This window comes from Scomber scombrus, chromosome 3 (genome assembly GCF_963691925.1).
Source record: "Scomber scombrus chromosome 3, fScoSco1.1, whole genome shotgun sequence".
Classification (NCBI taxonomy): Eukaryota; Metazoa; Chordata; class Actinopteri; order Scombriformes; family Scombridae; genus Scomber; species Scomber scombrus.
In genome coordinates, this window is record NC_084972.1 from 26,118,549 (window position 1) to 26,136,726 (window position 18,178).

General features: G+C 38.9%; 1 protein-coding gene across 1 annotated transcript in view; it reads right to left on the reverse strand.

Moving 5' to 3' along the window:
• Positions 1-18,178, reverse strand: part of LOC133977675 (metabotropic glutamate receptor 4-like) — a 132,587-nt gene that overhangs the window by 58,081 nt on the left and 56,328 nt on the right. Inside the window, exon 2 of the mRNA XM_062415919.1 lies at positions 15,921-16,137. Coding sequence (XP_062271903.1) covers positions 15,921-16,137 — 217 coding nt within the window. The remainder of the gene's footprint in view (positions 1-15,920; positions 16,138-18,178) is intronic.

Here is an 18,178-nt window from a genome sequence, read left to right on the forward strand (position 1 = left end):
CTGTGATTATGCTAAAGTCATGATATTTGGCAAATATGTGTTGCTGTTTTGTTTTATTTAATTTTGGAAGTTCAATCACAGCTCTTATATTAAGTCTTCAATAAACTGTGTAGAAACAATACTAACTTTCAGCATGTTACAGCCCTTTTAGGTCCCATGGAACCCATTAAAACCACATCTTTTGATCCCACGTCTGTTACACAACATAAAATCATGCACTCTTTAAGGCTTTCAAACTGAAGCCCTACTATTTTCCAGCTGATTGAGGCGTTTTCAAATTTTTAACCCTTTGGGACTGCTGCATGGTTTCCACTAGGGGCATTAATTCTCTATTATGGAGTTGTATGTGCAGGTATGGGTGTCTAAATGTTATGTATGTGTGTGTATGGAGAAACTAGAGTGTGTCTGTGTGTGTGTCTATCTGTGTGTACGTGTAGCCAAAATACAGAGACTCAAATCCTGATGGACAAAAATGCCCCAATGTAAATGACCCATGACCATTACAGCATATAATCATGCATTCTATTGTATAAGTTTTTCAAATCTAAAGCGCTTGCTTCAAAATTGTAGGGTTGTTTTTTTTTTCATTTTCCCAGCTGATTGAACCATTTTCTCCTGTTTGCCCTGAAAAACAAAAACATGCTATTTCCCTGGTTTCCACTAGGGCCTTTCATAGTGGCATTTCATGCATTATTGAGTTTTGTGGGTCATTGTAGAAAATGTATTCCTCCAAAAATGTTGTGTTTGTATTGATATGGATGTCAAACATTGTGCCTTTGTGTGTATGGAGAAATTCATGTGTGTGTGTGTGTGTGTGTGTGTGTGTGTGTGTGTGTGTGTGTGTGTGTGTGTGTGTGTGTGTGTGTGTGTGTGTGTGTGTGTGTGTGTGTGTGTGTGTGTGTGTGTGTGTGTGTGTGTGTGACTTAAGTCACTTTCAGGTACACAAACCAGACTGGAGACCAGTTGATTGGGTACAAAATCCATGTCCCCAACTAGTAAAACCCTCATTTTTGGATGCTTGTAAGGTTAGGGTCAGTGGTTAAGTTTAGGGTAAGGGTTGGGTTTAGGCAAGTGGTAGTTATGGCTAGGTCAGGGTAAGTCTTCAGCCCAAAAGTGACTTACGGAAACCTCTGTGTGTGTGTGTGTGTGTGTGTGTGTGTGTGTGTGTGTGTGTGTGTGTGTGTGTGTGTGTTGTGTGTGTGTGTGTGTGTGTGTGTGTGTGTGTGTGTGTGTGTGTGTGTGTGTGTGTGTGTGTGTGTGTTTGTGTGTGTGTTTGTGTGTGTGTGTGTGTTGGTAGTAGTGCTAAAGACATAATTCATATGGGCTGCAGGTCCTCTCTCCCTCTCACTGTCAGACACACATACACACATCTTCACCCAACCCCCCACTCACACACATGTACAGGCCTACTTACTCAATAAAATATAAGACATTATACCTGATGCAGTAGCCTACATGAGTTACAGTACAGTATATGCTATTGTGCTTTGAAGATGTGTGTGAGTGTGTGTTTGTGTGTGTGTGTGTGTTTGTGTGTGTGTGTGTGTGTGTGTGTGTGTGTGTGTGTGTGTGTGTGTGTGTGTGTGTGTGTGTGTGTGTGTGTGTGTGTGTGTGTGTGTGTGTGTGTGTGTGTGGTGTGTAGGTGCGGCTTTTGCACTGGCCATAGGAGTAAGATTGCCAACACCTGCATGTAAGTGTGGCAAGTATATTTTCAGAATTCGTACAACCCACTACTGCAGCTTCTGCTGCAATTGAACTGAACTGAACCGAACTCAAACAAACACTCTCCCCTCTCTCTCTCTCTCTCTCTCTCTCTCCCTCTCTCTCTCTCTCTCTCTCTCTCTCTCTCTCTCTCTCTCTATCTCTCTCTATCTCTCTCTCTCTCTCTCTCTCTCTCTCTCTCTCCCTCTCTCTCTCTCTCTCTCTCTCTCTCTCTCTCTCTCTCTCTCTCTCTCTCTCCCTCTCTCTCTCTCTCTCTCTCTCTCTCTCTCTCCCTCTCTCTCTCTCTCTCTCTCTCTCTCTCTCTCTCTCTCTCTCTCTCTCTCTCTCTCTCTCTCTCTTTAACTCAGTTAAAGTGGAAAATAATATTAATATACAATATATGTATAGCAGTATTTTCACTGGTTTGTTTTATACAGTGTGTAACAGTAAATAATAATATCATTTCATGGGCCTTTTAAAACAAACTGGGATTTATAGTGGGTTTTACCTAGAGCTTCCATGTTAGGAATTGGACATTTATTAAGATGGATGACAATTCAGGTTAGATGAGAGGCTGAATAAACAATATTATCTTCCACCTGCTCATTAGTAAGCACCATCTTAGTTCTGAGAAAAATGTACAGACAGATGTGTTTGCACTCCTTTTGGACTTTGTCATGCAAGGCCCTATGCTGTGCAGTGCTATACACTCTAGACAGTTTACAACATAGTTGGGAAGCAGAATCTGCTGTGCTGCAGATATTTTACATGACAGAAACTGCTGTGCATTATAAAAACAACAACTCAGTCAATAACAAGGTTACACAAGCCTTTCAAAGCTCACTTTGTTCTAATAGTGACTAAGATGCCAAGCTGTCCATTGGATTGACATATGTATTTGCATATAAAATTCTTCTATTTTTAATATTATATATCCACCAAACTGTGCATGGATGACTTCCCTTTGATTGGATTTACGTGACAATAGTCTACTTGTCTTGACCCATGCTAAATTTGATTACTTTTGCTGGTGTGATGGATTACCTAATTTAACCAAAGGGAATCAATAACTCCAAGTCACTAACCTAATATAAAATACTAATTCTGCTCTACTCTGTGATTAGCTATATAAACCTGGTAATCCACATGCCAAGTGCACAAATCAGGAGCTATGCAAAACAAAACAAAACAAAATAAAAAAAAACTGTTACAGAATATCAGAACTAAAATGAAATAAATAAAATCACAAAAGTACATTTATTCCTGGCAGGGGGTCCAGATGCAATAATTAAACAATGAGGAGTAATATTGCTCAGTAATAAAGCTGCCCAGAGAAGAAGAAATCCAGGGACTGAAATCAGGATTCCTGGAACCATTGTCAGTGTCGGACAAACAATCACGTTTGGGGATAATTCCAGAAAGCAGGTGAGTCTGTCTCTGTTTTTGTCAGGTTAAGCCTTTTGGTTTAAAGAAAGTCATGTTCTTTCATTTCTAGATGTTTTACCATTTCTAGATAAAGTAACAGTAATTTGTGACGATTAATCCAGATAATAATAATAACTTTATTTGTATAGCACCTGTCATGAAAGAAATGCAACTCAAAGTGCTTTATAACGAAATAAATTACATGCAAAAAGTGGCTCACATTAAATCAAATAACGTATTCAGTATCTCAGTATGAGAAAAAGCAGCCTGACCAGGAAATAGATTTCTGATGTCAAGCTACACAAGCTGAGGAAATACATGTCACAATGTTGTTCTTTCCTAAAGTATTTATTGCCAAGAGAAGTGACTGTATATTGTTTACATAAATGGGATGGATTATGCCCTGTGAGAGAAACCTGTAGTTGTGACGTGGTCTGACCACAGTGAGTGAGTCACAAAATGGAAACATTAATTTTCACCTTCTAAAATTACTCCATGACTTATTCTGACTTTTTTAATTCTTTTTTTATTCTTGAGATGACACACGACATTCAATGGTGTTATGTGATATATTCAGAGGTTACTGTTTAAACTAAATTCAGTGGAGAAACACTTGCATAAGTGTCAGTGGTGTGCTGTGGATGTGCTCAATGGAGATGTTAAAAAGACCAGAGCTCTTTGCTGTATAGACACCAATATGCCTTCTTGTAAGAAACCATGCTCATCACAAAGCCCCCTGTCTGGGAAATAACATCCCCAAAAGGGTCCTGAGACAGCAAGCAATTAGGGGACATGTGACTAAGCTATATTTCTTGATGATATGTATGATGTGTTTATGGAATACTGAAATATACACTATTATAATATTGTATCATATACACTATAGAGTGATATATATAGTCTAAGTGGATGCACTGGGTCTTTGTCGAAGGGTTATTTGGGTCCTATGCAGACAAGTTTATGAGATACCAAGGAGGGAAGGAGTAAAGGAAGTTGGTGACCTGCACTTTTTAATGAATGCTCAGGTAGCATCATTAGGTAATGAATAGGTTCATACATTTTTCAAAGTAGCCTGACAATAGTAATTATACGACTATATGTGTTTTAGATGGGTGACCAATTAAAGTAAAACCCTAAATATATGAGTGAAGTAAAAGAGCAAACATGGCTTGAGAGGTCACTGAATGGTTTGATGAGTATAAAAATGATGTGGGTCTTATGCTGTGGACTTCACAGCCAAAAGATCTCAACATAATGATGAGACATGATGAGAGATTTCAAAGCATGCAGTCCCACTCGCCTCCATCACCCTGTGTGACCCCACTGTTGGGATTGTGGAGTCTCCCCACATACTGGGAACCATCATCAAGCCAGGACCTCAAGTGAAAGTGGAACATCAGCGGCCTCATCAAGAAGATTCCGCAGAGGATGTACGTTCTGTGACAGCTGAAGAAATTCAACCTGCCAAAGTCAATGATGGTGCACTTCTACATGGCCATCACTGAGTCCATCCTCGCCTCCTCTATCTCCGCTGTTGCAGCTGCCAAGGACAAGGGCAGACTGCAGCGTATCATCTGCTGTGCCGAAAAGTCAAGTCAAGTCAAGTCAAGTTTGTTTATGAAGCACATTTCATACGACAGGCGTAGTCTCAAAGTGCTTTAAAGAAAAGGTGAAAAGGGGATTGGATGCAATCTGCGGTCCCTCCAGGACCTGCACACCTCCAGTACACTGAGGTGAGCAGGAAAGATCATGGTGTTTATTTTCTGACTGTTATGCACCACAACAACACCAAGGCAAACTCCTTATATGAGCAAACCTGCTTGGCAATATCTAAATCTGATGATTGTTGTTTTCTTTTTCTTTTTCCTTTTCTTTAATTCATCACCTATCTATGAATCCACTCAAACATAACACACACACACACAAATGGGTGTTATGTAATGAGATTAGTTGTACACACTGACAAGCCAAAACACAATGTTATTATAGGCGAGAATATTGCTTACGTTGTTAAAGTGAACCTCCTTTCCTATTACATATTAAGTATAAGACATGAGTTTCAATTTCTGTTAAATATTGTGTAATTAAACAGTAATGACTGCTGTGTCGATACTTAATAATAAGCTCCACTTTCAATCTTCAAAAATGTATTCAATTTGTAAATTTAAATTATCGTCTTCATTTCATTAATCAAATTTTCTCAATAACCACATAATTGTATTTCAATTAAAGACATCAGGTTCTGAAAAAGGTTGCCATCAAATCTTTATAATACTGAATAAAACAATATGTAAGCCTAGCCTAATGACGATCACATGAAACCATTTGTAAAGTGCTTAGCAGAGACTGACAACATCTTACTCCTCAGGGAACAGTGATATTGATATGTTCTAATAAAGAGGAGCTGTATGGATTAGTTGCAGAACTATAATCCAGATTAGTTGCATGAGCTGGCAAATTGTATCATTGTCTAAGTGTCAATTGAAATTCTTTCTCTTTTTAAAAGTAGGGAAATACAAAGGCAGATTGAAGTATCTCTCAAAATCCTATCCTGTACCCTCACAGCCCTGTCCATGTTTTTAAATTTGCTCTTTGTTTTTAATTTTCCAAAGCCTGGAGTTATCAAATAGCTAATTAAATTACATCAATTTCTATGCCACAAACATGTTTAAATGTGTTGCTTTTTATAATTCTTGAACTTGGAAACAATTTGACAACTACTGTCAAACTTTGTGGATGGTATCTACAATCACAGATAGTTGGTGGATTATCTTCTGCTCTGGCCTTCTCCTCTACAACAGCCTGCATGTGTATAGCTGTCATTTCATCCTGTGTGGATTACCTCAGGGTGGATTTTACTGGATTCTTCTACTTGCTGTTCATTATTTTATTTTTTGGCATATTTCTCTGACTAATCATGAATGCAGAAATTGGCTCCATTTGATATGCCATGTACCACTGACTGTCCCAACACTGCTCAGTGAGAACAACAAACTTATTGCCTATAGGAGGCAGCAGATTTCAGAAGAGCTTACAAAGAAGGAGGCTTTGCTCTCCAGCTACATTAACACTGCTACAGCACAGGTTAACATATTTCAATCCTGAAATCTTCAATTCATGGCAATGAAGCTCATGACAACATTGACCCATGGTCTCACCACTATCATGCTCCATGGACAGAGGTAGTGCTCAACTGCAAGTTGAGGAGAAGACACAGACCATCCACTATCCCTGATATTCCATTACAGCCATCCACCTATCGGTTCTCTCATCAGTGTCCTGCTGCCATGGTTGCCATGGTGCCATGGCCTTTGGATGACACCTGTGTACTCAAACAGACTTGTAGAATGGCGGTGCGCAGGTGGCGTATAACAAGAGATTTATCACCTTGCCTTGGTCACGAGTTGTAAGAAGTATAAACATGCGCTCTCGACAGCATATTTCTCTCACTTGATTAAAATTAGTAAAAATAATCCCATGTTTCTGTTTGATACTGTTGCCAAACTCACACAGAATACCTCTGCCAATAGCACCTCATTCAATGCTGATGATTCTTTATAAATAAGATGGACCCAATTAGAGATAGTCAGTGGTCTACATTTCTCTCCGAATGATACTTTGATGGATGCAGGCACTGTGACTCGGACCAGCTGCACTCTTTCACAGTTTGAAATAATTTCCCCAGAGGCCTTTACCAGCCCATTACCTGCTTCCAAACATACAACCTGCATAGTACACCCTATACCAGCTAATCTTTTAAAGGAACTGTTTCCTGTTCCAACTAGTCCTATTCCTGATATTATAAATAAGTTTGCTTACCATGGTCTCAATGCCTTCAGTTTTTAAAACTGCCATCATTAAGCTGCAGCTTGAAAGCCTGTTCTGTGGATCTGTGGACCATAGCATGCTCCTAGGCTGCTTGGAGAAGCATAGTGATATCCAGGGGACAGTGCTTTCATGGTTTCATCCATATTTATCAAAGACAGCTCAACATGTGAGTTACAACAATACAATCTCTGAAGTTTCCCTTTCCTTTATTATCTACATGCTTACCTTGATGGCATTGTATATATGGTATTTAATGTAATTGCTACAATACACAGCTATATGTCCTTGTAAAGCCACACAAACCCTCCCAATTCCTAAATATAAGGGCATGTCTACCAGAATTTTTTTAAAGGATGAATATGATCTTTTTGCTGTTAACTGCTGATAAAACAGAGCTATTAGTTGTTGGACCAGCTAAATATTGGCATTTGTATGAGAATGTAAATGTTAACACTGATGGTAGTATTATTTCTAAAAGCTAAACCATCAAAACCTTGGTGTGATACTTGGTCTCATATCAAGACTATTACCAAGACACCATTTTTCTATCTTGGTAATATTGTCAAAGTCTAACCTATTCTATCCTTAAACCTTAATCCATGCATTTGTATATTCCAGACTTGATCTTTGTAGTTGTGCTACTAGAAGCCTTCAGCTTGTTCATAATGCTGCAGCTAGATAATTGACAAAACCTAGAAAAATCTCCACTGTGTACCAGTGCAAGCTAGGGCTGATTTTACGGTTCTTCTTTTAACTTATATGGCCTTGCGTGGACTTGCACTACCTTATCTATGTAAGCTAATAATACTATATAGCCTACGCTGGCAAACTCTCTTGACTCTCTCAACTCTGGTCTCCTGGTCATTCCTTCAGTTAACAAAAAATATGTTGCCTTCAGAGCATTAGCCTACTGTGTCCATTATCTTCAGAATGGCCTTTGATTTTATGCTAAAGAAACACATACATTTGAAGTCTTTAAATCAAGACTGAAAATAACTAAACTTTATTCACTTCATTAAAGCCTAACCTACAACTTCACTGGATAACATCCCTTTAACATTGATGTTTTAAATGTAGTTGTTTTCATTTAATTTGTATTATTTATTTGCTTGCTGTATGTTATGGCCTATGTATTCTCTTTAATAACATGTACTGGGATCACGCTAAGTGTTGATTCTGTACTTTAAATAAAACTGATTGATTGATCCGAGCTCCATTTTAGACATGTGACAACACAGCAGCTTATCATTTGGAGGCTTATTTGGAGTCGATCTTTTCTTTTTTTGTCAGTATTCTCCCCTTTTATCTTCTTTTTATTTTTTGTGTAATTATTCATATACTGTATTAGTTTAGCAGCCACTAACCTTATCTGTAACCATTCACATTGCTTCTTGTGGCCAATTTGTGCAGCATCCCCCGGGTACTTCAGGATAAATTAAACTGCAGCATTTCCCGTAACCTCCCCCACATCCTAATCCATTGCTTTGGTTTTCTACTCTCTTGATTGGATCATCACCACACAGTTTCTCCAACTGTCTTGAATATCTATTAATGTAAAATACATGCTTGCATTGTTAATGATCATTTCCTTCCCTGTATCTATAGGTACAACATGATGTCGCATGAATATTGATGTTCCCTAACATTTCTATAGGGTATCAAATACTCAAGATCAAGGTTAATGCAGCACTACTTGCTTAAGAAAATTGGCTTTTACAATATCTCTGCATTAAGAGAGACACATAACCATTATGTCACTGACAGGAAGCCCTTTGAGTGAGAGAGACAGACAGAGAGAGAGAGAGAAAGAGAGACAGAGACAGAGACAGAGACAGAGACAGAGACAGAGACAGAGACAGAGACAGAGACAGAGAGAAGCAAGAGAAGATGAGTTATTATTATTCAGCCATTCGCCTTGCCCAATTAAGCAATGACAAGTAATTGTTTAAACAAATTGCACCAGGACATATCTGAGGCACTCAGGGGTCATTTGAGTAATGTCAAATAATAAATAAAGACATAACTGGCTGACACGCCACACACGGGTGTGAACTAGAGATTAAAAGGCCATATGGATAGAAGCAGGAACATCGTTGAGTGTGCTGTGATCTCTTCCCTGGGTGACTGCGGTCATTTAGAATACAGATGTTCAAACGTCTCCCAGTTGCTCTGAGTGGAGCAATGCATTTCTGTAATCCAATCACCACATCCTGTGATTTCTCTTCATCAATATAAATTACCATGCATCTTATGTGGCTATTTAGCCATGTAAGCTGCATGGCTCTAGGGGTGCCATTGTCGATCTGTCAGACGGTTAGTCAATCCACCACTTTGGTCCACACTAACACATTTAAACAACTAGTGAATAGTTTGCCATGGCAGTTTTATGCAAACATTCATGTTCCTCACGGGATAAATCTTACTGACATTTGTGATGCGCTGAATTTTACTCTATTCATCACATGCAGAGTACACTAGAACTTCCAGGGGTCACTATATACCTAAAACCGCCAACGGGTAACTATTTTTTCTGTGCACCTGGCAAAAGAATGTCTGAAGTCATGAAATGAGTTGGTTTAACCTTCGTGTCGTCCTCCCGGGGTCAAATTGACCCCGTCTGTTTTGACTGTCCTTCTTTCCTCCCTTCCTTCCTTCCGTCTGTCCTTCCTTCCTCCCTCCCTCCTTCTCTCTTTCTTTCCTTCCTCTCTCTTTCCTCCTTTCCTTCCTCCATCCCCCTTCCTTCTGTCCTTCCTTCCTCCCTCCCTCCCTCCTTCTTTCCTTCCCTCCTTCCTTCCTTCCTTCTTTCCTTCCCTTCTTCCTTTCCTTCCCTCCTCCCTTCCTGTTTTCCTTTCTCCCTCCCTCCCTCCTTCCTTCTTTCCTCCCTCCTTCCTTCCTTCCTTCTTTCCTTTCCTCCCTTCCTTCCTCCCTTTCTTCCTCCCTCCTTTCCTTCCTCCCTCCTTTCCTTCCTTCTTCCCCCCTCCCTCCCTCCCTTCCTTCCTTCTACCTCCCTTCCATCCTTAGTTCTTCCTCCCTTCCTTCCTTGACTCGAGGACAACAGGAGGGTTAATCATCATCGTGTTTAGGCTCTCTTGTTTTACAATCAAAGTATCTTTAAAAGCAATAAATACTTTGTATGGCTGTCAGTATAATTCAGTTGAAAATGACACGGAAAATGGGTTTAAACAATGAATAATGAACAATGAATAATAAAACTAAACAAAACTAAAAATACATTTTTCACACAATGAATTTTTGTGAGTAGATTAAGTCATCCTCATTTGAACACATCTGATTATACATGTGCCTCTAACACACTTTGAGCAGACATTCAGCACCTTGAGTGCGCATTTTTAACCAACTTTTCTTTCTTTCCTACTTCAGGGATTTGATTTGTTTTGTAGATCATTCTCATCTGCTCTTTTTATAATTTAATCAAAGTTGTCAGATCACACACGCCAATGAATGCCACTGCCTAGCAACCATAAGCATCACAAGAATAAATGCATTTCACACAGGTTAATTTTATCTGGTGGTGGTTATCAGTATAAATGAAGGAGCAGGGAATATGATGGCGCTCCTCTTACTGGTGCCTTTTATTGTTATTAATCTTGAATAATATCATCTTGTTAGTCAAGGAGAGAAGGGCAAACATTCATGTCATTCAACACTTCAATACTCCATCACTTCATCTGTACACCACATCTTTACTGTATTTTTGCTGCTGATGCTGTTGCACCTTGTTAGCTGTATATTTGTTTGTTTTATATTGTTAATTGCATTTTATACTTTATATTGCCTATATTTTGTACTTATGTTGCTTAGATTCTACACACTTTATCACTGATATTTTTGATATTTCCATCTTTTTTAGTCTATCAAAAAATGTGTGAAGTAAATATGTGTAAAGTCATGAATACAAGTGCACCACTTGAGGTTGACAAAATGCAATTTCATTGTGCTTGTATAATGAAAATAAAGTTATTGAATATTCTTGAATCTTGAATCTTAAATGCCGATGTTTTTAATCTGGATTAATCTTCACTATTTTTAACAATAGAGGGTGCTTCACTTGTCTAGTGTCACTTATGATGTGAAATATCTCAAGACCTACAAGATGGGTTCGAACACAATTTGGTACAGACACTAATAGTTTTCAAACGAACCATAATGACTGAAGTTATTTACTGAAAAAAAAATCAGCCACATCAATATATTTTTACATCTATAAACTTTCAAATAACATTAATGTAAAAAAAATAAAATAAAATCATATAATATATATATATACCCCTAATATAGAATATCACCAACCTATTCCTTATCCTAAAATTATTCAAAGAAACAACTTCTGATGAGCCTAAAAGATATTTGTTTATAAGAATTGGTTAATTAAACATAATTAGGTTCAACAGTTCATATTTTACGCACCATTACCAGGCAAAAGCTCAACCCATGTAATATTGTCTGTTATCTGTATATACAAATAAACCACCCTGGAGCAATGCTGAGTTGTTTGTGTTCCCCTTTTCTTCTTCTCCAATTTTACATTCCCCACATGTTCTTATTCATCCCAGCTCTGTGGTTAATGCTTGTAATCCTCCTCGTCAAACAGGGACAGCAGTTACTCCATTAGCAGGGTTTCTCATGTTGATGTCAGGCAGGCCATTGGTTTGCAAGGGAATCTTGTTAGGATTCTTATTGACATTGTGTTTCATTAACTTGATTAATGACATCTATCGGGGCATGCTCCACACTAATCAACATCTCTGCAGAGAGGGCCTGTCTGCAGTCCAAGATGGGACTCTCTGGACTTCTTCTGCCCAGTAGCCTGCACTTCACTGGCCTCTCTGTCTCTTGTTTTATTTTTTCCTAAAGGCTGCACTCAGAACAGAATCTTATATTCATAAATACTGAAGCAGTATACAGTCATAGACCATGAAGGCCCTAGATGACTACTATGAACTTTCTATTTCAGAAACTGTGTGTGTGTTTCAGGAAATACACAATTTGAAATTAAAGAAATGAATCATCTTGTGTCCATTTGAGCCAGAAATACATCACTTAAGATGCTCCTATTGAATGTTTTGGTGGTATATCTGAAACGTCTGGCTGTTTGCTTAGGGTTTTTCACTGTTAAATGTAGCTAAGATGCATTTGAGAAAGTCCTCAAATAGGCTGGCAATAAACAAAAAGCCAAAAAAATGTGAAAATACAAAATAAATAAAATACATACTACACTTTAAATGTATAACATGGTCAGTGGGAATGGCACTCTGTTAACATTTGACAATAGGCACTAGGACATTTTCAAACATTAGATGTTTCCTGAAGTGTTTTTCACAAAGCAAAGTTATTTCTTTCACTATCTCCTACATCCACTCTTATATCTGTTCCTTTAGGGGAGGTCACATCCTGTGTCAGTGCATTGGAGATGAGAAGCTGCTCATCTCAAAAACTCCAAACATAGGAACACAGTAGGCCACTGATTATCAGCTCTAGGGCACTGTTTGCCAGGATGGAGAGATACAAAAGCAGGGATCAAAAACTCCACCTGGAATTCATATTTACTTTCCATCATCTGTTTTTTACCCATATTGTACTCAGTTATATCTGTTAGCTGTCTAGAGGGAGAGAGGGAAAGCTGTTCTGATGCAATTTCAAACAGGTGGCTATGGGGCTGTCAGGCAGGCCCAGCTCTTGACAAAGAGAGACCATAAGCAAAATGATCTTTGGGAGTCGTCCTTTAGCAAAAATTACACTTTCACGCGTAAATGAGTAGGCCCAAGCCAAGCGATCTGTGTGCTACAAATTTTGTCATTACAGGGTGTAAAAGTAAGCTCTGTGCTGACATCCATATGCCATATATTTGTTGTAGTCCTTGCTGCCACAATGCATCAAGGCCGATAAGCGGAACTATATAATGCTTCTGTAGTGTCTGCAGCTGTGCAATTACTATACCTGGAGCTGAGAACTATGACATAAAAGTAGAAACTAGAGAGATAGAGAGTTTAACTTTACACATTTAAATTGTATATTTAGTGGATACATTTTAGATTTAATTTATTCCATTTGATGTACTTCAATTAAATCAGTTTTACTGGCTGGTTTCACAAACTTGACCAAAGCTTAAAACAATTTATTTAGTTTACATTAGATTTTATTTAGTCTGATTGATCAGTCATCATTATATGTTCCACCTACCACTGACCTACTTTTTTCTCTTCCTCTTGTCTGTCTTTTTTCACTACCTTGTAGCTAATTCCATTTATCTATTTTGTATAATAATAGTCAATACAAAAATGTGTATCTGTGAATAGTTCTGTGACTCATAGATACACTAATAACATGGGGTCACTTACTGGGTGGGTTATTACTGATGGCCACTGCAATGGTACTGCAGTTAAGGGGGATTCCTACAAATTTGAGATAGTGTGAGTCAACCCTTGGGGCCCCCCTCATGCTAGGGGCCCTAAGTAAGCACTTAGTTCACTTATGCGTCAGGCCAGCTCTGCTGTCATGGTTGTTCCTGTGGAAGTTGACTCAGATCATTTGCCTTTTGCACTTATTTTGAAGACACATTCAGATCAAAACAAGGTAATCTGGCAAAGTAAGTGCAGCAGTAAATTAACATTATATTTGCAAAATAATATATTAATATAAAATATTTCAGCAGTCAAGGGATGTGCACGCTTAATATTAAAATACACTATGGAGAACATTTCAATTAAGAGATCAAACTTGAGTGCTAATCACTTGGCAGGTAAATATGTATAAGCAATATCCTTTTATTTTTTAAGTGTTGATTGGAGAGATGCTTATCCACCCATACACCTGGAACAAACATGGAATTTATGTTGACAAAAAAATCATTATACTTAGTTACTGGAGGGTAATAACAGTAACAGGTACTGTATGATGCAGATAAAAAGGAAGTTATGAATATTCCAGCTGAGAAAAGAAAGGTAACAGGTAACTAATAATAGCTCCACTGCAACAAGGGAGAATCGTATGCACAGGTGTATTAGCTAGGTAAATGTGATATCACCCAGCCCTACTTTGCACTGAAGTCGGCCTCTAGGAGTATTTGAATCAAAATCATGCAACAGTATAGATGACACTGCACATTTCTTTGCTGTATTTTTATTGTTTTCCCATATCCCATGTGTGACACTGTAAAATAATTGCACCTCAGCTTGGCTAATATATTCTACTGAGATCTGATAGCATGGGATCTGTATCCAGAGTCACGCGTTTCCTGATTTTTCAGCTCCAATAAAATGCCAAAGATGTTTTACTCACTATCACTTATTTTCCATCCTTCAGCTGTCCCTGAATGGTGCCTTGGCAATTAACTGTTCAGATGGTGATAGACATAATTGATGAGCAGCCACAGCCAAGTTGGGCTCACTCTGTCCAGGCACAGGGCAAGCTGGTGACACGACCGGAGCACCTCACTGTCTCATCCTTTTAATTATGCTTGTACTTAATAAACTAAAGCATGCTAACTCCTTGGGATCTCCTTCAGAAGAATATTTGTTTGGATGGGTGTAAATGCAAACAGAACATGATCCAAAGACTTGTACAGTAGGCCAAATGACAAATCCTATTCCCTGTAATATTGATGGGAGAAGTTGAGTTTTCAAATCAAATTCAGTCACTTCTTTGTCTGCATTCTAAATTGCTGAATGAACATGTCATTTTTCAAAACAGACTTAAAGGACCAGTGGGTAGGATTTAGTGGCATCTAAAGGTGAGGTTGCAGATTGCAAGCGACTATATAGCTCTCTCCCTTCCCCTCCTCTTCCAAGCATGTAGGAGAACCTAACAGTGGCTGTAAAACCCACAAAAAATGTCAAAGGCCATCTCTAGAGCCAGTGATTGGTTTTGTCTGTTCTGGGCTGCTATAGAAACATGGCGGGGCAACAAGGTGAACTCAATTGAAGAAGACCCACTTCTAATTTCTTTCTATATTCCTATATTTTCCCATGTGTGTATGCAAGTGATAGTGTATAGCCCGGTGCACACTATCAAAGCCCAAGAACAACACTTTGGTTAAACAGATCCAGTGTACACACTGAGGACAGCAATGACTGCTGCTGTTGCTGTGCTGCTTTCCCCGAGAAAGTGAACAAGGCGTAACTCCTTTTGTCCACTGGATGCAGCGTTAGCGTGTTCCTGCTGCGCTTTAATGTCCACTACAGATGTTTCAGAAGTGGAGCATCTGTTCTTCAGCAGTCACATTTCATTTCACAGCTATTTCAGATTTATTTTACAACCATTTTTCTTGTTTTACAAGGACATTGAACATCCGTTTGAAGCACGATTAAATAGTAACAGATGCTTTGTGCCTGTTCATGATATGACAACCCTTTCTGCCTCTAACTTTAAGCTGCTGTCGATCTCCTATTTTTGTTCCTTTCAGTCAGATGATGTGATGACTATAAAATAATGACTTTATTTGCAGCAACAACTTGGTAATGACGGCTGGTTAAGAGGTCATATTTATAAGCCATGATCAGCTGTGGACATTGCTAATAAAAGTGACTTAAAGTTGTCTTGGGCTGCAGGTGGGTGTTGATTCTGAGTGGGTTCAGCAGTAGCCTACTAACAACCCCTTCGCTTTACACATACATCAATTGATTTAATTTCAATATTAGTATAACTTAATAAAGTTTTAAAGCCATTCACATCACAACCAATGCTGTATTAAATACATATCCTGTGTTGTTTAAAAGCTTTCAAATGTGGTGGGGTTTCACATATTAAAGTCTGCCAATGTCCTCTCAAGTGTTTCCATGTTCTGTGATCAAATCACACATTTGACCTGACTAATTGATTTTTGTTTGCACATCTCCAAGCATAACCGATTTTCCACAGTCTAGTATGTTTGCATGGATAAAAAAAGAAATCTTCCTACACCCAGTGCTAGACAGGCAATAATGAAATATGAGGCCAAATGTACTCACCATCCTCCCGAGACTTCTGAATGAAAGCATCGACGCCGCTCTCTCCGTAGTTCCCCTCTGAGGCCACTGTGGAGACGTAGTTCCATCGCATAGCCTTGACAATGTCCACCATGGCCTGGGCCTGGTAGGTGTCTGGAGGCACCACTCGGGAGAAGAAATCATAGCGGCTGTTGTCACTGAGTTCTGGAGCCGTGGAAGCGTAGCTTACCTGAGGTATCTGCACAGGAGGGAATATTGATAATGTTATAATCTTGAAGTGGCTTCAAGTGAAAATAGTTGTTGGACATGAGAAATAGAAATTATACACAGATTTTCAGGGAGAGGTCTGATAGCATCCAATAAACTGCCTTCCTTTTAAGACCTAAAACAGAGCCAATGATCCTGAGCCTTTTATGTGGCAGCAAACTGTCTAGTTCACAAGCTGAGATGATAAGCATGTCGGACTCATGAGAAGAGGTCACTTCACAAACATAAAATGCCTCAGTGAGTTAAAGCATCTTAGCTTAACACATTTAATGCACTACAAAATGTGCTTATTTAGTTGTAGCTTCTTACTATGAAAACAAGACTAGGTCTAAACCTACTATAGGGCTGGACTGTGTATGGGTGTTCAAACTTGTGGCCAATTTGTTACAGAGATAGAAACGTCAAAAGAAATAAAAAGTTTGGTATTTACTTAAATTATGAAATCCAAACACACCACACAGTCTCTCTCCTGCCTGCTGCAGACAGTGCAGCCAGCCAGAGAGTCGATCATAAAGGATAGTTGAGGAGGACACAGCAGAAATGCAGGTATGCACCTGTTTAAACAAGTGTTTAGCCGATTTTTCTGAAATTTAAGCACTCAGAGCAGGAAACAAAGATGCTCTGCGTCATGTTGTCCTCTGTTTTCATCACAGTTATGTATTTAGGTCATTTAGATACAACACTGAAAAGTTTGCAGCTTTTCATGCTGTCACACTTATCCAGGGGGACACTGTCAGTAAATTCGAGTTAAATACAGACTTTGCCTAAACCGTGCGAAAGCGCCGCATAACACACAGACATGGGGGGAAGGGGATGTGAGATAATTCTAAATCACGAGGTCCCCAGTCCCGTGCAAATGGGGCTATGAGTGAAAGCACCTTAAACACCCCCTGATGATGTAATAGAAAACTGTTCACACAAATTCATTTTAAAAGAGCCAAGGCCGATGGGGAAACTCCAAAACTTGGCCGACCGACCAATGGTGTAACTTCATCACGCACTCAATCAGACAGTCACTCACTCATGGACAACTGCATGTGTAGGGCTGGCTCTGTTTTTGCAGTCCAGCCAAAACTTATTGATTTGATTAGGCTGTGTATGTTTTCCACTGCTGCATGGCACACTGGAGTAGCTTTTATATCAGTAAAGCTTTATAAATGCAAGATGTTGCATCATAACAAGCTTCTATTGCTCCCACTATTCCAAAGATTTTACTGATGTATGTGTTGAAGAAATAACAATATTACATAAGAAACTGAAATAGAAAAAGAAATAGGTCAACTAAAGCACAAAGCCTTCCTTGAGCAACCACCATTTTACAGATTTTCTGGTGGTAGATTTTTGAGTTTCTCAACTGTTGTTAGGAATTGCACCGTATCAGTTTTGGTAAAAGGTAAACTGTGTTTGTGAAAATTGAATTTTCATCCCTATGGCACATTGATTCACCAAACAGAAGGCAGGGGTGTTTCCTGGTAATGATGCACAATGTGCCTTTTTGATGAGAATCTGTCATCATGTTTTTGTATCTCTAAACAAGATGAGGAGAAGGTGCACTAAGAAACATGATCCTAATGAAAAACAGCCCTGTTTTCCCTCTAGATGTCTCTTTGCCACATGCAGCATTTCATTATCACAGACAGCAGACCTGCAGGCTGGGACACACACACACACACACACACACACACACACACACACACACACACACACACACACACACACACACACATAGATAACCCTTGATATTACACATCTGACTTCAAGGCAACCTCCTTCCTCAAAGATGAGCATTGCTGTGTCCAACCCACTTATTTGGGTAAAAATAGGAATGCACGATATTGGATTTTTTTTGCCAATATCCGTTATGCCGATATTTTTCACCTCGTTTTGGCTGACTGTTGATGCTGATACATATACGGATATATATGCACATATTTTTCTTCCACCTGGCTGAGGAAACTATTAGGTATGCAATCATAGATTGGTTTTAAGTATGATCAAAAAAGACAATATAT